Source organism: Styela clava, chromosome 6 (genome assembly GCF_964204865.1).
Source record: "Styela clava chromosome 6, kaStyClav1.hap1.2, whole genome shotgun sequence".
NCBI lineage: Eukaryota > Metazoa > Chordata > Ascidiacea > Stolidobranchia > Styelidae > Styela > Styela clava.
Window position 1 is genome coordinate 10,714,390 of NC_135255.1, and position 20,763 is coordinate 10,735,152.

A 20,763-nucleotide genomic window follows, 5' to 3' on the forward strand; every position below is an offset into this window, starting at 1 on the left:
TTTATAGACTTGATAAACCGCAATACGTTGATCATACGGAATGATCTACTTGCGACACCTAACGACAGACATAAAATAAATAAATTTACAATTTCGGAAATTATGTTCTTAAAAAAAATATACTCAAGTATTTTGGCAATTAAATCATGCATTATCAATTATCGCAATAACCTACGAATGAAAATTTAAATTCACCTCTATCTATATATTTTACAATCGCTTAAAAAAGGCTACTTCGCGTCTGGATCTATTCATTATTTTCTTTCAATGATAATCCGTATAAGTTGACAACTCAATATTGTTCACGTGAATTATCACCAGACAACTGACTAATCCATTGATTAAAACATGGTGAACGAATAATCAGACGACAAAAAATGACAAGATTGACAAATAAATATTACCAATATTATATGTTTGACCTTGCATCACTAACAACAAGTTTTTTTTTAGCCGAGACTGTCCAGATTTAGGTGTATCTTCCTAGTGTGTGGTCTCATTAGATTGTGCCTCACAATGGCTTTTTAGTTTTTCAATAGGCGAGTTGTGTATGAGTGAACTAGCTCTCTTGGAATTTTCGACAAAGAGAATATCGATTAAATTCAACATGACATTTGTCACATATGGTGGATGTTTTTGTGGGCCACCAGAGTTCATGATGTACTGTTTCGTAATGTTTTATTCACTTTTCCGTTTACCTCGAAAACTTTAGTATATGTTATACTCTGACAACTTAATGCTTGTATTTGTAACAGGGCGTATGAACGATACTTCATGGAGATGCTGCAACAAATTTTGAAAACAACTTGCGTGTGAATGGAGATATCAGGTTTGGGAGACAGCGAGAACAAAGAACAGGAAGACAAAGCCTTTTTTTGAAAATGTATTGTTTTAATGTTTTCTTATGTGTCAAATTTTCTCCTTTTTAAAAAAATTATTATAAGGGAGAAAAGGATGAAAAATTTTGTACTTTTTTTCAATAAATTCTGATTAAAACTAGCTATTCCTAAATTTTCAATAAGGAAGTAGCCTAGTTACCCGGTTTTGTGGTGGTGATATGGTATGGGGGTGTTAATATAAACTTGAATGGAACCCCTGTTATACTTGGTTTCCATGATGGGTATATTATGTCGAGATGAACTACAAAATTCGATCAAGGAGTTAACTTTTCTCGTATACATAAACTAAGTCGCCAATAAATTTGAACGTAGGAGATCCAAACCTTAGAAAACTACATTGTCGTAGTGTGCAAGGTTTCTTATAATTCGATTGAGGTGGTAATCTATACCTGCCAATACCCCAAACCAGATATTTGTAATACTCCTCTGTTTTTTTACAGGCGATATAAGATTTACCAATGTTGTATTGACAATTTGAATCATTTTTTCAAATTTCAATCTCACCATTTACGCATTACTTGTAGTGAACAATGTAAAATGATAGTCGTGGAATTTTGAAGATCTTACTTAGCAGCGACGCCCAAATTTGAGAATAACAAGCCTATAACAGTTCCAAAATATTAAAATGATATATATCTCTGCATAATTGCACATGTATATATTGCTAGCTATTTTTCATTTTTTTTTGCTTAGGTTTTTGAAATTTCACAAATTAAGTTTTTGAAGACACAAATCAAATAACTGAATCGTATTTTTGTATTCCTGGAAATTGTAATTTAGATGCAATAATCGAAAATTAGTCCCGATAAAGCTGTCATAGACTAGACTTAACTACTTTTCTTTCTGAATAGCGGAGGGTCAAATATTTTGAATCAAAATGATGGTTATGAAATAAGTAAACCAGTTTGTGAGCACCAAATTTCAAAAAAAAAAATTGAAATAAGCATCAAAAATTTTGCAACAGTAAAGTTTCGGAAGTCAGGGGTCTGGTAAAGATTTATATATTTATAAACTAAAACACGATCAAAACCGCAAGATGGCGTGATGACGGTGTTTCAAATTGTTGCCTGGGCTACCACGTACCTGTTGGGGTTTTCGAAATACCCGTTGTTGGTGTCATAATCGAATGAGACATATAATTCAACCAGAAAATTAGGTATTGGAAATCACCTACGATATGAGGAATATCTAAAGTTGAGAAGAACAATTGATAAAGTTGACTAGGAAAGGTATTGCTGTTAAGAGAAAACCAGCACATCCCCACAAACAATTGTTATTTGGACATTTACAAATAACTAAATTTAATCAGGCTACGTTTTGAAAACAACTAAAAGATTGAAAATGAATATCTTGAGCAGCACCTATATAACAATGCCAACGCTTTCCATGCTAACTTGCTAACAGAAAACTTGTTCTCCACACTACAAATATGGCGAGCATAATAAGACTGATACAAAGACGTTATATCTTCCTATCAGATGAAAATATGTATGTATTGATACGAAATTATAATTTAAATTAATTATAATTATAATTTACAAATTTAAACTTAGACAAAAATAACTTAGGTACATACATGCACAATGTGAGCAATGAATTGACTTAATAGATCAGTATAAAGTGGATCGAACAAACGAGAATGCAAATTCCATAAACAGTGGTAGTGTCTAGTTGGTCCTCAGACAAATTGAATTGTTCGAGTGAACTTACAACAACAAAATTTGTCCCACTTGAAGACCTCTCAGCGTCATTCAAAATTGGCGGTCGTTTTGATTTGAAGCCACGGGTAATGACAATAGTGTATACAGATACGGTGAATTTATTTTTTAGTGTATGTTTTAGAATAGAGCAACAAACATTGGTACATTATTCGTGGTATTGAGAATGGTTGAAAAAAGGAAATCTATTTACTCGTACAGGCAAGCGTGAGGTTGGATAATGAGATAATATATAGTATCAATGTAATTACTAATGCAGAAAGACAGATACACGAAATCGCAATCAATTTCTTGCGTAATAGATACAAACCAAAATTTTAGATTTGTGCTTAGAAATATTTTGTGCGTTTAAGAGATAACCCAATTATTTCTAGAATTTGCACAAAATCGCCAAACAAAAGCATTCAAGAAACTTGAATTATTACTGGGAAAGTGAAACTTCGTTTACCAACTGTTATTAAACTTTAGCAGTTTTTGATTTCATTAATGCTTCATCCAAGTTATTCAATTTTCGCAGGTTAAATTGCTATGTCAAAAATGTAGCTTATTGTTGAGTATGAACTTGGAAATCCATATCTTGAGATCTTAGATAATGAGTATCGCAAACGTTTAACTCTTATTAACTTCATGCACGCTTAATGAGACGAATGCAATATTTGTGGTATAAAAGTGGCCACTGCTCCATATGATATTGGTCTAATGTGAATTCCGTATTCTTGTTTTAATTTGAAGATAAGTTATCATATTTCTATTTGTTGCACAAAATAGAAAACTGAATATTAAGAAAAATGCTGCTTTCTATGGCCATTCTGAGTGAAAATGTGTGTTGAGATGAAGAAAAAAAATGACGTATCAAAATACAAAATAACTCATGTATATATATAAAATATATAACAAAAAAACGAACTCATGAGTTTATTCTACATAAAACGTCAAAATATCCATACTTTCAGATTAGGTAAAAGCATTAGTAATTTCTTACCGCTGCCGCAAAATCAATATCAATGGGATTACATAAAAATATTTTCAGTTTTTGTCGCCACTTTTTCAAAAGTCTAAAGTAATTTAAATAAACCATCTTTTACTTAAAGTTTATGACATAAATCAACGAAAATAATGGTTAAATTTTAAAATAATGAAAAAATTACGTATGCGTTGTTAAAAACAGTTAAGATTAATAAGGAAAACTGTATCGGGAAAGCAACTTCAACTAGTGAAAAAATATGGCATTTAGTAGCCTACTTAGCTGCCATAAATTTCAGGTCCGTCATGTATGCCGTTAAAAAGATAAACTGAATATTATTAAATATTCAATAAGTTGTAAGAGGAGATGCTCAGGTTTCAGCCTTTAACAAAGACAAGAATATCATTAAATGTATTCTTGAAACCGTATATCATATGAATGGTAGTAAAATGAACAACAGATAAAAGAAACACAATACCTGAAATTAAACTGTCAAATACTGTAAAATTCCAGGTAACTTTCCTTTCACGAATGATGCTAGTCAGACATTAATTTTTATGGGCCGTTCGCCAGTCAATTGCTCAAATAGATATTTTTATTCACTCGAATTGTTTTCATTATGAGTTTCAAAAAATTGATATTGTATGTTCATTTTCAATACGATTCTAACGTATATATGGGAACTAACGAAAACTTGGTATGAACTAACAATGATTAAATTCTACCTAATATACCAGTTTTTGAACAGTGTATACAAAAAACGAGCGGCACTTCATGAAACAATGAATATGGCGCTTCTTGAAGCGTGCCCGACTGTTTACATTGGGCATGTGTTGGGCTATTGCCTTTGAAAAGATGTGGAAGACATACGGCAAAGCACTATTTATTTTATACGATTACAATTTCTTAGTATGAGGCTAGAATACAGTAATTTAGCCAGGAAATTTGTAATTGTATTTCTAGTGAAACGTTAGCTGTGAACGGCACAGATTTAGAATATATTGTCAAGTTGCAAAACAGTGCTAGAGCTCATTTATTTCCATTAGCAACGTTCATCTTTGTTGTGCTGTCAAAATTTTATGCATTTTGAGTTTTGATTTGATGAAATATTGGAATTTATCAGAAAATAATTCATTTTCTTGATTGAAATTTCGTGGTTTTATGTGAAGAATTCCTAGTTCAAAAGGGTAATGGTAAGTAATTCGCGAATCCAATATATATTCAAGGTCGTTTTGTCTCGTCTTCTGTCAGCAATTTTGAGAAATATTAAATCTATGTCATATAAATTATGTTAAAAATTTGGATGAATAGTGAATACAAATTGTTATGTTTGTGTTATAACTTATAAAAGAAAATCATAGCCTTTTGAAATAATTAGAGGGAGGATTGTTGTATCAAATGTTGAAAACAATTTTTCAAATTCATTTTTATTTATTTTGCAAACGATGCTGAATAGAAACATTGCTCCAAAATGGCGATATGATCTTGCAGGACGAAACATGTTTCGTAACATCTCTTGTCATTGCTTTGCTAAAAATCATCTTCCTTTTGTTAGAAAATTATCAGCCATGTAATTGCATTTATTCGCCCTCCCTAAATCTAATTACCGGATCAATCCGTCCTGACCAGAAAAGTAAGAAGAATACGGAATTGGTAATGCGCGTGAATTTGTCAACAGAAATACTTTTAAGATTAGGACAATGCATTCTGAGAATGGAAATACCAATACGGTTTCATTGTTCGGCAAATAGCTTTACAGTATGAGCTTGACAATTGTGAAAATTTGAGAATGATTTTTACGTAAAAAAACTTTAGAAAAAATTTAATGCGCCAAATAAAACTTAAATTATATATGAAAAAGTTTTGTTTGAAGGTGATTATTGAATATGGGAACTTAATATGACCCTTTACCTCTTGTATAAATGAATATTGTCTTCGCATCTATTTTATCTCAAGGCATAAAAATGCATTAACATTGGAATCAGACAGCGATACAAACATTGTGTGGTACAAACGAGAAATTTCAGAAGATTTCGTAATCATTATTATGAATATAGGTGTTATACCAATTTAGACTTCATCAATAGGTACTTTCAGTAGGCAGATTATTTGCACAGATGCATGATTTTGGTATAACGTAAAGATATTGTGATATATATTACTTTTAATGAGAAAACAAAAAAAATCCGATATCTGGCTCAATCATCGTTAAAATTACAAATTAGTAAGTATTGATTGACCCTTCCGGGTCTACCTAAGTGATTAAAATCAAGCCGGTGCGCCATATTGAAAATTTAATAAAAGTCATCTTGGCATCGGTTTCTATTTGTTACTTAACCAGATTGATTTTCCGTAGCCTTAGGGAGAAAGGAGGCAATTCATTTATGCTCGGTCCAACAGATGCCAAAAGTACTATTGATACTGAGGTTTTAACTTATCTTTGGGATCTGTGTGGTCGAGTGATTGTCAAAAGTGAACTACAGTCAAACAAACTTTAGGAATGGTTTTTATCGAAACGTTGGCTACGGTAAGGATGTTCATTTTCGTTTACACTGCATTTAGAACGGTTTAGAATAGAAATTTGGTATACTAAAACGAGAAAAAATTTTCTATTGCACAAAGCAGTTCCATTCAAAACAATGGTGCCATGCGAAAGAAACAATCATCGCTCGATACCTTTTTCTGAAATTGTCTTACATGATTTCGACAGTTAGCATAAAAAAATATCATTGCATTTTTGCATTTTTATTAAGTATGCATGAGAATTAGCAGAATCAGAGTATAGCGTAACCACAATATAATACTTTTCGTTTAGAATGTGACATATTTGATTTGTACCTGACGTTTTCTGACCAGATATTCGTAACATTGGGAAAAATAAGTCAGCGTTTAGAATGTAGATTTATTCAAGCTGATTGCTGTAAAATATTTTGGCATAAAAGTCCTTCGTTTGAGTTGGCGATTAGCACAAATATACAAAAGCACCAGGCATTAGCATTCGAATTGTTTATGTAAAATTATTGACAACCTCTTAGAGTTTTTTATTTTATTTCCGGCGAGTGCTTTCGGCGCTTTCTTCTTACGGTCGATTAGGGAATTTTTTCAAGCCTTTCGCCTTTTACATTTCTTGTGAAATCGTGGTAATCTCAAATAAATTTATCATGATTGAAAAATGAGATAGCAAAATAAATACATGATGTAGTAAAAATATAAACATAATCAGTATGCGTCTATTGCCGAATGTGAATATTTCATAGTTAATTAGGGTCCTACCTCACATGGTAGCCAGATCAGTACATTTAAATATTTGCTTATTGACGTGTTACCGGGAATAGAACAATCATGATATATTACAAATTATTTATTCCTAAATAATATGTCTATCTCTCCTTTTTTAATAGCAAGATTTTATATATATCTCAGGTAGTATAGGGTCGACAAATTTGCGAATAAATTATTGACTACCCGTCTTACACAGAGGTCACAAGGGATTTTAAGCCTATGACATTTTAACCGCGAGTATTCTGCAAGGAATTTTTAGGCGTAGGCATGCAGGGTAAAAGAGAACAATTTTATTTAAATAAAGATAATGTTCCATTCCGTTCGCCGAAGAAAAAATATAGATACCTGTAGGCAGATGCTACGTCAGACTGGAAAAAGCCGTACTAGGTTGTAAAATTTGTGGGAGTCGGCAAGCATAGTCGATTGGGCTTAAGTAAATTGAGCTTGAACCTTATAAAATGATAAATATTCTGAGAAGTGATAGCATGTTAAACCACGAAAGATAAACCACGAGGAGAGTTTTATAATACGGCTACGTTAACTAAAAATATACTTAATGTTCCCGAGTTCAGAACAATGTTGTATGAGTCTAAAACAGCTCGACAGAATGGGATAACGATAAGCGAAATTCGTAGTTTGTCTTACTATAGTAAAAAAGGGGGAAAACATATTTCCACTGTTTGCAAGCATCACTAATTGAAACTTATGTGCTTGTGTATGGGTGGTATTCCGTCCAGCATGTTCAATAAAGTTTAATTTTCAGAATTTGGGCAATTAATTTAATCGACTAGTCTATATTTTGCACTTAAAATTGAATTATCTTTACAGTGTCCGCCCTCTATATATTTTATATATATTCATAGTTAATTAAAACTTCAATGCAATTCATAGAAGACATCCCAAAAAATGTTGAGTTTATCGTTCGAGATAAATACTGCATTGCTCGTGTTGATGTGCCTCGGTCTCTTCATTGCTCTATTCTTCAATCTACTTTCGGTTTTCACTATACTTAGAAACAAGAGGTTCTGCACCGTGACAAATTTTTATCAAGTCGTAAGTTTTAAATATTTTTCATGTATTTATACCAATTTGGTTGTACGTACGATGTTAATGTAGTCTATATTTCAAAAAAGAAATATCGCTGTTCCCATAGTGTGAAATCAACTGCCATACGTCTTAGAATGTTCGAATGTGATTTCAGTGCAATCTTGCGATCGCTAAAATGCATTATATATCTAAAATGTGTTTAATTAATGGGATTAATTCGTTTTTCCATTTATTTGTAAACTAAACTTCGGGTTAATCTAAATGAGAAATATTCAACAGACCAATGACCATCAACTGTTAATAACTAGAATTGTCTAATTACATCTCGTGTTCACTAATTAACAAACAAAATCGATTCCAAGGCATTGTTGATTAAAAATGGAGAAGGGTCCGTGCACGTGCATAAATTCCAAAGGGAAAGTCAGAATAATTGTGTGCAACCTTGTTGCACATGCCATATATTACGCATGAAATATAAAAAAGAAATAAATACAATAAAAATAATAAAACAATTTTATGGTATATGTATAGAAAAACATACTTTGCCAAGAACATGTATTAAAAGCATTTGACCAAAACACAGGAGAGCAAGCCACAAATACATGGATACGAAGATCATATGTCTCATGTGGTCATCGATATGTCAGATAAATTTTTAAAGAATTGTACTGAATGCTAAAATGCTTCTATGGAATTGTAACATTGTTAAATTTTTTGAATCGATTCACAAAAAATAGTCATTCTTAAACTCATTTTATTCACTAGGAATTGCGCGATAAATTTTGACCATTTTTTTTTATTTTCTTTGCCTTTTAAATATAAAAAAAACACTCAATTGTATAGAAAATCAAATTAAAAATTTGTCAGAAATATCTATAAATGAGTTGTATTTATTTCCTTCGTTTCCCCGTCGGTGAATATGGCGGTATACCAATAAAGTTGCCGTTCTATGGCATAGATTCGCTTGTAATTAATTTAATTGCATTTTCAGTAAAATTGATCAAATCTTTTTGTTGAATATTACTTTTTCAGAGCAACTGTTTGTTAATATCAGCCATCATTTGCATATCCGGATGGATGTTTCCTCTTTACGTTATTTCAAGTAATCACGTGACATATTCAATGCGACTTTTTATGAACAAAGTTATCATATCAACAAACGCTTCCGTAACAGGACATGATGTTATGAACGCAATCGACAGGTAATAATTATATTTTGATAATATTCATATTTTGGACAACAAATAACTTCGAATTTTCTTGAAATTAAAGATCAAATGAATGAAATAAATTAAGTTTCAGATAGTTCTCGAATTGAATTGCAAATATAAAGTTGTTGAATTCGACTTAATAATATAAATATATATCGAAACTAGGATTTTTAGAAGGGAAGATCTCTATTTAAACTTTGTTTTAATGTCTGTTGTACTTTTCAGTCATCGGCCCTATTTCCTATTTTTTTAATCTAATTTAAATACTATAGTGTGATCTATTTATATAATATTTAGACAATAAATAAGGAAAGAGATTTGTTATTGCCCTGTGGAGATTATTGTTGGTTCTCGAATCAATTGTCTTGAACTATGGTAAATAGCGTTTTCAATCAAAGTTATTGGTAATACAGAAAAAACATTGAACTGGATGAACTGTCGCATTATTTTCAACTTTCTCCAGGGAATTTCAAGAGCGAAGGTTGTTATTGGAGCTTAATGTCGCAGTTGTTTATTCATATTTTCCGGTTTATTTTTGACTGACATTCTTCCAATTTATTTATTTAAGTACCTTGAAAACAACAAGATACTTTAAATTCAAAACCGTCATTTATTTTTAGAGGCTTGTTAACATTCGTTACATAATATGTTGATGATTTTAAATAATATCTAAAAAACTCTTTTCCAAACTCGCTTTCAAAAGCCAGAACCTAATAATAATTTTGTCGCTCAGTGTGTTACACTCGATATATAAATATCTGTAATAGTTTAGTATATTTCATTATGATTTAGAACGTTATACTAACTGTCTCTAAACAATATAGGCACGTGAAATTGCAGCACACGAATCGCTGTGGGCAATATCAACTGGGCGGATAATTCCAGATGGCAAATGTACTTGATTGGCAAAACATGTTTTGAGTGATACGACTTTCATGCTGAAGATGTTTTGTCTTGCCGAAATCAGATTTTTTTGAAAAATAAAAAACAGACTAGATTTTGTCTCTCATAAAAAATAAAATATGTACACAATTTTTTTGATTTCACCAGATATAATGCACTTTCAAGGCCATTGAAGATGAGAGCAATAGCTGGAAAGAAAAGATGCATCGTAGTTATAGGACTTATATGGATATTCAGTTCAGCCCTTTGTGTTCCAAACGCAATGCGATTATTCGGAGAAATTAAAAACAACAATTCTACCAGGTGAGAATATTAATAAAAAACACTCTTTGTAATAATTTATGTGATTCTTAATCGGATAAAGACGTTTAGTCATAAAGAGATATGTATATCATTTAATCATTGTGAATGATACGCAAACATGAAAAAAAAACGTTCACGTAGATGTTATCTTGTTAGCCACCTGAAGTGCTTTTTCAAGCGTTAGTATATCATATACATATTGCCATTAATTTATGGCAATATTCAAATTCAGCTTTGGAATTACATGTAAAGTTAGGATTGATTTATGATTTAAATGTCGCTTTTAATATATTCAGATTGGAATATGGGGGGAGCAATTTGTCAACAATACCATTTGAATCGATAACAACGTCAACAATTAACGGTGAGAGAAAATAAAGTATTGGCATATCATAATCGTACTGTTGGTTACTGTTCACGGTGACAAATGTGTGCAAAAGATTTGAAGGATTCTTCGCAGACACAGACTGGGTCAAGTTTAAACTGTTTAGTGCAGGCTTACTCCACCACGAAGTCCAAGTCGCCAGCTCCTTTCCCGTAATATACTAGTAATTCCCTATGACAATGTCGTCAAATTGACTTTATTTTTTCCCGCGATAAAAGCAATTCATTTTTACTAAAATATACCTTAGTTGTAGAAATGAGAGTGAAGTTGAGAATTTAAGCAACATGTGAAGAACTGGAAATATAACACATGACCCATGAACTTGAGAATATGCTAAGGCCATGTCCTCGTAGTCACAAAATTGCAACTTGACTTTTAATTTATGCTAGAATTCATTTTATTCTTATATTTCATGCAGATTCAATGATGAAAACCAATTTGATCACACAACGTCTTGTTTCGGAACCATTTGAATGGTGGCCTATAATTATATTCGTAACACTTTTCTTAACTCCCTTTACAATTAATCTTACGTTGTTTATATTAACGGTAAAGCGTCTTCGGCACTCAGTGAAAGATATTTATAAACTACCAGATGGTAATGGAATACATTGTAAAGAGATAACTTCAAAAATCACAAGACAAACGAATAAGTTAAGAAGGTATAGTCAAAGAGCACCACTGAATCGACAAAGAACTCTTCGTTTCTCTGCTCCTCCTAATTGTGTTAAATCTCCAGCGGATGATCAAACCATACCTACAAAAAAATCTACGTATAGGGAACGTGCACTTAGCGAACCTAACGGCCGAGCCACACTTCAACACAGATTATATTCTATGGTGTTTCCGTCCATTTCATTTGTTGCCGCGGTTCCCTTAAATCAGGGTGAGCGTCGAAGTTCCGCACCAGGAATCATTTCTATGAGAGTTACTCAAGACAGAGTGAAACCGGTTGTAGAGTCAAAATTATCCGTCGATAGCGGAGTATCAACGATATCCGGAACAGCAACAACCGCCAGTGATGACGAAAGTCAACAAATACAAGCAGCGAAGCATCCTAGAAACAGAAATGGCGTTGTTCCTACTTGGCTATGGAGAAATAGAATAAAAGCAGTTCAGAATCTTGGTGAGTGTGTATTTTTACGTACTGCTGTCGTCATTATATCGTTCTAAGCCAAATTATGAAGCTCAAAATTGCTCATAAAAATGAACAAATGTTTATGCGAATGATCCATGTACATATCACTAATAATGTGCTAAAAATATCATTGGATTGAAGATATATTCAATTATTTTGGCTAATTTTGTTACAGCGTTTGCATTGGCGATGTTCTGCGTTGAATGGTTACCATATCATATTCTGCTACTGCTTCAAGGATGTTGTGAGGATGAAAATAAGTAAGCCTTTAAAACTTTATTTGGAATATCGTTTTCAAATCATAGACTCATTTTTAAATAAACTCTTAAAGGACAGCAACCGGTAAGCGCTCAGTTGATATCATGTTATTGACAACACAAGATTGTTATCATACCTTTACTTCGAATAAGACTAGACAATCAGTCACTGATTTTATTGTTGCAAACATCTGCGTTTAATCGATACAATTTCGATTGAATTCGTTTTGAGTATTGATTAAAGTTTGTCACTGAATTTGTTTCGTAAATTTGCACAATTTTTTAAAGTGCGTTAAGCGTGTTTGTATATAATATGCATCAAACTAAATAAATGAATGGAAAATGTATCTATAATATATATTTTCAGAAGCTTCAGAACAGAAAACGACTGGATTTCGCTTTCACAATATATCAACGGATTCTTCCTTGCATTAGTTGCGTTTACAAATCCAGTTTTACACTGTGTCTGTTCTGCATCATTCAGGGAGAGTTTTATGGCAAACATGAGACGGTTGCTCAGTTGTGGGCTTCTCAAATATCCGGAAGATTTACAGAATAGTAGACGTCGCAGAAATTCTACATTACCATATTCTACTTCTAGATTTACATCCATGCATAGTCAAACTTTTACAACAAAAAATATAATATACGATTTATCTAAAACCGCAAGGTAATGATATCGCGGAGAAACCTACTAATTAATTTATACTGCCATGATTGACGCCTGACTACACATCACTATCTGGTCAGTTAAAGCATGTTTGCAATAACATGAAATTTTAATTAAGCCCTTTGCAAGTCATTAATTTTGCTGAATTTCCAAATTTATGATTTTTGATTCTTCTACAACTCTTCATATTTCCTCTCAGTCTTTTATTCTTCATTCCGAATAAATATATTCATTCTTCTTGGTTTTGGAGGTGCGTATCATGCAAGCACTCAAAATTCTAAGCGATAACAAATAACCTGTACAACCCTTATTTTTGAGACTGGGAGGCGTGGATACATCTCAAATTAGATTATATATAAACATCTCAATTCTGGGGAGGCTCGAGTAATCTAAATGAAATGACTCAGACTCGTCACCAACTGCTTCATTCAGTTCATTCATTCAGTGATTGACCAGACTTTGTGCTTAGGGGATTAGGGACCAAACACTGATGGATAAATACATGCAGTCAAGTTTCTCTAAAATATATTTAGAGTAGAAATCAAACATTACACAAATCTAAATCTATTTATGCCATGTGATGCGAAAGACATTGTTGAAAAATTAATTCTTCGATAATAGTAGCACAAAAAATGAAAATCAAGGTAAAAATTAATACAAAAATACCCACGTACATTTACTTACTTATCGAAATAAAATATTATTTTTAAAGCGCCGTCAGTGTCCATCATGGTCACTTCAAATATAACGCTCAGCAGACTAGTGCCCTGGTCCATATGACCGATGCCTGTACGTTCGTCAACCATGTCCATATTACAACCTACTCTCATAATTTTTGAATTTCATTTTTAATCTCTCGCTTACCGGATAATGAACAAAATATTTTCCTACCAATTATATCAGTGGCCCTTTTTGACTTTTATGTCAGCAATCTGCCAGTTTTACCTGACAGCTGAGAATGTAGTCCAATTGCGTCTGTTTTTAAAAATATATGGCGCAAAATCAGTACTATACATCAGGGCCACTCAACTATTTTTACCAAAGATCAGCATACAAAACTTCAAAATTATTTGGGTCCGGTCTTTCCAGAAATTATATTTCGGCATGCTTAAACGCGCACTTCCCCATCAAGACTGTTTATTATAGTATTATAGTTTTTTCATATATATTCAAAACTATAGATGTCATTTTATAAACGGAAACTTCAGAAGTGGAGCTAATGATCCAAAATGAAGAATTAGGTGCGGCTCGATTCGAATACTCGAAAAGTGCGGATTCGGACCGCGGTCCGCCAGTTGAGTAGCCCTGCTATACATCATTCATCTTATACCCCAGGAATGAACATTGTTTGTATAAGAAAATGTATTGCTAGGCACGAGAATGATAAACAGCAGCGGGTCGTTGAGGAATATTCGTAGTTTTTCAATAGATGCTGCAAACGATGTGACCCTACAATTGATTCCGGAGAGACTTCATTGTTATCATATTCAAGAGTTAAAACCAGGAAGTCTTCAAGACGTGACAGTTTCGCACCATTATAAATAGTTCATTGATAATATCTTACCATACACGTCAATGTGTTAAACAATCTCAATGATTATAAGAATGCCCGTGTACTAAAATCGTCACAAGGTCCTCATTATCGGGATTGCAGGTGACCCAGACACTAAACACGTAGTACGGGGATTTGTCATTTGTCGTTGTCTTCGACTTACACATTTTAAAGTCTCGTACCCTGATGCCCGTAGCTAAAAAAAATTCTCTTTGTTAATGCGACGTTTGCGATTATTATCCAAGGGAAACGAGAATCACACTGTAAAGGCTGTCACACTTTAAACCAGGGGTTCCCAAACCAGGGGTCGCGACCCCAAATTGGGTCGGAGTGATAAATAGGTAGGGTCGCAACCAGGTCATGGGGTCGGTGGGGTCGCTGAGGTATGGTAGAGGATGGATGTACAACTCATCTAAGATTTGACAATCATGTTAAATTTAGCAGTTTTAACATGGCTTAATGTAAAACAGGCCCATAGGCATCACTCTATACTTTTGTTATTGAAAATGTAGGTGTTTATTGTGACATCACCGTTGGGTTTTAGCTTAGTTTACTTAATACCACCACATGACCAAACTCAAAAGTCCAGTGAAAGAAGCTCTAAAGTTTCATGAAAAATATATATATTGACCTGGGGGCGCACTGGACACTTGAAAGTTGTCTTCTGTGTCGTCCTGAAAAAAGTTTGGGAACACCTGCTTTAACCCTTTCCGTGCGGTGGGCACGTATACGTACCCACGACAAAACTCGCTAGATTGCGGCGGGTACGTTGATGTACTCCACTGTTTTATTTAGCAATCGGTCGCAAACTGTTGGTCTAGTTTTTCCGGGTTTTAGTTTATTGATAAAAAGTCTTCTTCGAGATTAACATAAGCGACGATAAATCTCGCTTTCGTTTACCATGGGAGTTTTATTTGCGGAGGAACGATGGAGTGTTTTTGAAATTTATGCAAATTTCGGTGTTTTTTGGGTAGTGATAGAAGACAAATTATCCCTTCCATCTACCAAAGTATTTTGAGTTAGATAACGAAATTGCTACAGCAATATTATGCATTGTTTGCCAACCAAGAAGCGGTAACAGTAAAGGATTTAGCAAATATTTCTATTTTTTATCACGGTTTGAAGTTTCAACACCCAAGAAAAAAAAATGCCTTTTTTCTATCCGGTTTGTGACTCAGACCACCCCTTTTAAAAAAAAAATTTTTTTTAATCGCCAATTGCAAGCTCTTTAAATAAGCTTTCCAACAAGCCGTCAGTGGGCAGCAGAGGATCATTACTTTTTCGTTAGTCGATCGATTAGTTGTGGGGGTACAAATGCATAAAGTCGGCGTAGCAAATACGATTATTTAATAAAAAATAAAAATCGCATGGAAAGGGTTAAACACTGTCAAAAACAAAGCATGGGGGAGGGAGATTGTTGATTTATCTTATTCTACGCACTTGTGTTATAAAACTACTATTAAATTTTAAATTAATTTAAACATTCTTTTATTTCAGTAAGGAACTTCTTGAAGAATTACAAGAACTGAATTTACCTTATTATTTTTATGACTTTTCACTTCTATTTGTTTGGGAACACAAGGTGATGACATCTTGAGTCTGAAAATGCATATCGCCGGGTATACCTTTTTCTGCGGATAGAGAGCATTGAGGTCTCAATGATAGAGAGCCACTCACGACTCACAAGCAATCGTTTATCAACGGTACCTGTAGGCTATATACTGATATACGCTTGCTGGTAGTGCATTAAAGGTCATCTTGGGAATTTGAAATCGGTGTTTCTAATTCCACCTTTTGAGAAATAATCATGCCCAGGTAATGAATGTACTGTTGCTATTAAAACTTACGGTACTATATTCAGATGACAGAAATATAACAATATCTAAACGTTTGCTTTTCATTTATTTTAGGCCATCGACTTATAAAGTTCCTCTACCTGCATTCAAAGGCAGGGTAGGATTTCAGATTCACAAAGTTCCAAGAGATGATTTTTTTGATAATCCAGCCGTGAAATTCCCAATTTATAATCGGTAAGTTCCTCTTTAAAACAAATCATTAAAAAACTTGTTGGCATAACCACTGGTCTGCTGGTCGATTACAGTTTCATCCACTATCAAGTCCGTGCATCCGAAACAAAAGAAACGCCCCATACTTGACATGGAATATTGTCAGGATGAGAAGCCGTGGTTCACCATACTGCCATACGATTAAGTTGTCTTATCGGCTTGCCTCTCCTCCGGGATAAATATGTAAATCCTAGAACTAGGCTCTATGAAAGTTAACATTCAAAAGGATGACACTGGATTTTGGGATATGCAGATATGAATCTAGAATCTTGAGGTCGATATTCAACAATAAATCGCCCAATTTTTTAATGAAATGTGAATTAAAAATGTGGATTTATGAGGTAACTTAAAATTTTAGATACTACAGAATGCAGGAATGGGTTTTGTTTATAACAATATTTTTTTTCATTCGAATAGGGATATAATGCAGTTGTTTCTCCTATTTCATGTTTGAACTCATTTCCATTTTTATTTTATTTTTATATTAACTCATTTCCATTTTTGATATGTCTGCATGTGGTTATTATTCTTTGTGGAATTGCACTGATAATTTCACTTCTGTCTGAAGATTTTATCTTTTGATTATCTGCTTGAACTCTGTTCAAGTTCAATATTTTCTTTAAGATTGCCAGAAACCTGGAGAAAAGAGTTTGAGAAGAAACCACCGCTTATTAACCAGAAGCTTCCTGAAGCCACAAAAAGACCTCATCATAAAGGTAATTAAAATTTCTGATTGGATAATTTTATATCAATTTTAACATATTGAATATACTGAAGCTCCATTCATTTCGGACATCTCTGTTTGTATTGAAAGTTGATATTGGCAATAGCAAAAGTGGCTTTTCAGTTGGATTGAGATGAGCTCCATTTTCAAACCATTTCAGGACTTTGGTTCAGGAATCAGAGCGGACAACCTGAAATTCAAAGCGCTGCGAGGGTCGAGGCAAGGTACACAAAAGAAGTTTTGGAAGGGCTGTGGGGAGGAGAGGGAATCGTGGAAGGGCGCAAATATCCACCAAAAATGAGATATTGGACACGGGTAGGCCATGACAATTTTCATTCAATTAAGTTTTGGTCAATTGCGCTCACACAACTTCACTAAATCAATCTCTAATTTGTATAGGTGTACTGCCTTTTCTTTTGATAGTGAAGTGAAATGAATTTTCCTCGTTTCGTATCGGCCAGTGCTATTCAACCCAAGTGTATAGTATACCAGATCAGAACTAGGGTATTCAAGTGACAGGGCATACAGCTAAGGTGTCATTTTCATTGCAAATCACAACTTTTTCAGCAATTGGCTCTTAGTGTACATTATCTATTTCATCCCCTTAATTTATAATTTTGGGCCAATCTAAAATTTGGTGATCAGTAGTGCTTTAGCTCGCATCTGGGTGCTTGTAGGCCACATTCGATTCTCTGGTTGCTTTCCACTGATGTGTAAGTACGAGTGAGTGTCTGCGGCCCATTTACATTATCTTTATTTTCAATATATCAAAGAGTTTGGTTGTGGTGTTGAGGATGTTTCTACTGAAACTGTAAAAACCGAAATTTTTACATAACTTAAACGTCAACTTCTGTTTTTTTTCCTCACTTTTTCATGCATAATATCTTGAGATCATGACTTCACCAAACAACTAGTTATTTTTTTTAATCCCGCATTCGATGCTTGGGTTGATATATCAGTCAACTCGTCTACATTTTCATATATAGGCTCTAAACAGATTTTTGCTTTTCATTGAACCTTGATTGGATTTTCAGCTTGCGCTTGGATCTAAAAGAGAATGGCGACCTCATACATTTGAGAAATCATTTCACAGTCAAATACTCAATAAAAAAATCAAAACAACTGTTACTCCAAGGACACTGGATCTAATTGATGCTGCATATGGGTTTGACCATTATATTCTGAAGGTACGAAATTTTGTACGAGTTATTAAAAATAGGGCCTCACTCAATATTGCAGAAATCACATCTGATATTGTCAAATGCAATGAATATTTATCTTCTTTTGGAGAAAGTGTCAGCTTTTTATTACAAAATTATGGTTGTATTCTGTATTCTTTTTTCAAGGCATGTTATGTTTTTTGACCACAGCCAACCTGATCTGCTGCTTATTTTCTTGTATTGTATCGGTGATGTGACAAATCACTTCTGCAACATAGATCAAAACAACTGCTGTTGAATTTGGATTATAACGACTTTTTTATATTGTGGGCTTATTAGCACAATTTTATGTGATATTCGAAAATGAAGTATCGGTGAAATTAATCAAAAATAATTTACCTAATACAGCAATAGGATTATATTGAATCTGAAACCATAGGTTAAATTAGTTTTTATATACCTGGCCACTTTTGTACATATATCCTATCAACTAAGTAAACAGTTATTCATTAATTATAATTACTGCTTTCTTGACCAAGCAAGATTTTAAGAAGTTATTGAACTTCAACACTTTCCTAGCCATCAGACTTTTTGTTAGTTGGTGGCAAATATCATGTTTTAGTAGTGAAATCTATAACAAGAAATTTTAATGTGTATGAAATCTTACATTTAGATCATTTTCCTTTTCAGACCCCAATAAATGAACTATGTTCAAATTTGGGTGGACAACTGAAACGGGATATGCTGCTTCAATTATGCAATAAAGACCAGATGTATCCTTATGACGCAGATGAACGAGAAAAAATTTATAACGAATTTAAAAAATATATTATCCCGGCAGATGAAGCAGAATGGGTGGGACTTACTCTTGAACAAGCAATGTGGAAACAATGGTACGAAGAAAAACAATCTGGAGCTCATGATTCTGTTCCATTATTAGATATTTATACACAAGAACTGAAAGAAAAATTAAAAATCGAGGGCTCTGACGTTGATGGAGGTAAAGGAGAGCCAGAGACACCAAGTGACAGTGTCGTTATTTTTAATGCTCCTCAAAAGGCTAAAATTTAGATGACGTAATTTATTTTTTGCCCTGCTATGGTACAAAAAATAATAACACGCAAAGACGAACACGTGAGGGAGACATTTTGAAAAGTTGCCAAAATTTTGGATGAGGTTCGAAGGTAAACGTGCGACATAAAATTCCTCATTGGTAACTGGGCTGGTAAGTATTGTTACCTCCCGCGCTAACTAAGCCGTTCAGTAATTTATTTTTCCACCGATACTGAAAAAACCATGGACATTGAAAATACATTTTTCACAAAACCCAAACAGACCAACAGAAATTTGTACCGAATTCAAAACCTACTGTAACAGCGGCGGCTGCAAACGTACACGCCCACAGAATTCTAATCATGTGACCAACTCTTATTTCTTCAACTTCGATAGCTGATATTTCTTTTTCCAATATGCTAAAATTCGAAAGAAACTGTTAACAGTTGACAACGATGCAAAGAAAAGTCTGTATTATTTAAATCCCGATCTTTCATTGTCCATATCCCTAAATAGCATGTTTTCTCTCATTCTGAAGTTTGTTGAATGTTTAGCAGTATTTGAACTGTCTTCTTATAAACTTTTCCTAACATTTGAATTAACTGGATTAAGCTTTTAACTGTGAGTTTGTTGGGGGAAACATGTGCTATGGATTTTTTAAACCGGTTTGCTAGGTTGCGCTTTTCACGCTCTTGTGGAGTACCTCATCGGTTCAATCCTATTGATAGCAAACGTGTAAATGTAGCGGATCTTCGTGACTCACATCTTGAGGATTCGCATGATTCTGATCCAAATATTAGTCCTCGAAAGCGGGACTTATTTTGTAGGCTAGCCGAATGGTTGTCAAGCGGAAGACAAGTCGATGCTATAATATACGGGTACGAATTGGATATGTATAAGTGGCCTTTTTCGACGAGTGCTCGTCCGCGACATCCTTCGGCTGAAATTTTATATGGTCTGGTAATTTGAAAAACTACAAAGGAGGAAACAAAGTAGTCTCCTGGACAACTCGCCTTCGAGAACGATAGTTTGAGTACGAAAGGAAGATGTCTATTCGCATACCCGTTGAGCACTCGCCACAGGGTCATCGTTGACGTAATTATAGGCATGTTGTGAACCATTCACCCCTCTTGGTAAGATTCGTCGGCCTTCAGAGTTTCGGCAACACGACTGGGCTATAATTTAGTCCGCCTTTCCTGTAACATTTAGAGTCATTCCTATCTAAATTCTGAACTGGCCCAAATTGACTGAGAGTACAGCTTCAAAATGGGTGGTTGCTAAATTTGGAAATAAAGTGCTGTTTTTTTGTGCGGCTTTTTGTTAGGTATAGTTGATATAAAGCTCTTTTTATTAGGTATAGTTGATACTGGAACTCAAACTAACTAGTGAGCACAATTTTATAGCCAGCCATTTTCCATAGACTTCAGAGTT

At 33.7% G+C, this 20,763-nt stretch overlaps 2 protein-coding genes across 3 annotated transcripts; both read left to right on the forward strand.

Annotated features, from left to right (window-relative positions):
- The first annotated feature begins 7,695 nt into the window (after positions 1 to 7,695).
- Positions 7,696 to 13,072, forward strand: LOC120331023 (uncharacterized). Of its 2 annotated transcripts, none has more exons than XM_039398040.2 (7): positions 7,696 to 7,916; positions 8,943 to 9,112; positions 10,172 to 10,327; positions 10,624 to 10,691; positions 11,131 to 11,838; positions 12,026 to 12,110; positions 12,475 to 13,072. In XM_039398040.2, exons 1-7 carry the CDS (start codon positions 7,770 to 7,772, stop codon positions 12,779 to 12,781), a joined length of 1,641 nt encoding a protein of 546 aa, XP_039253974.2. In that variant the 5' UTR covers positions 7,696 to 7,769; the 3' UTR covers positions 12,782 to 13,072. The 2 variants fall into 2 exon arrangements, with proteins under 2 accessions (XP_039253974.2, XP_039253975.2); XM_039398041.2 differs by having other exon boundaries at positions 12,478 to 13,072.
- Positions 13,073 to 15,951: 2,879 nt separating this feature from the next.
- Positions 15,952 to 19,972, forward strand: LOC120331781 (large ribosomal subunit protein bL28m-like). The gene is made up of 6 exons (XM_039398929.2): positions 15,952 to 16,144; positions 16,240 to 16,359; positions 17,020 to 17,111; positions 17,280 to 17,434; positions 18,154 to 18,306; positions 18,970 to 19,972. Exons 1-6 carry the CDS (start codon positions 16,137 to 16,139, stop codon positions 19,348 to 19,350), a joined length of 909 nt encoding a protein of 302 aa, XP_039254863.2. The 5' UTR covers positions 15,952 to 16,136; the 3' UTR covers positions 19,351 to 19,972.
- The last annotated feature ends 791 nt before the right edge of the window (positions 19,973 to 20,763 follow it).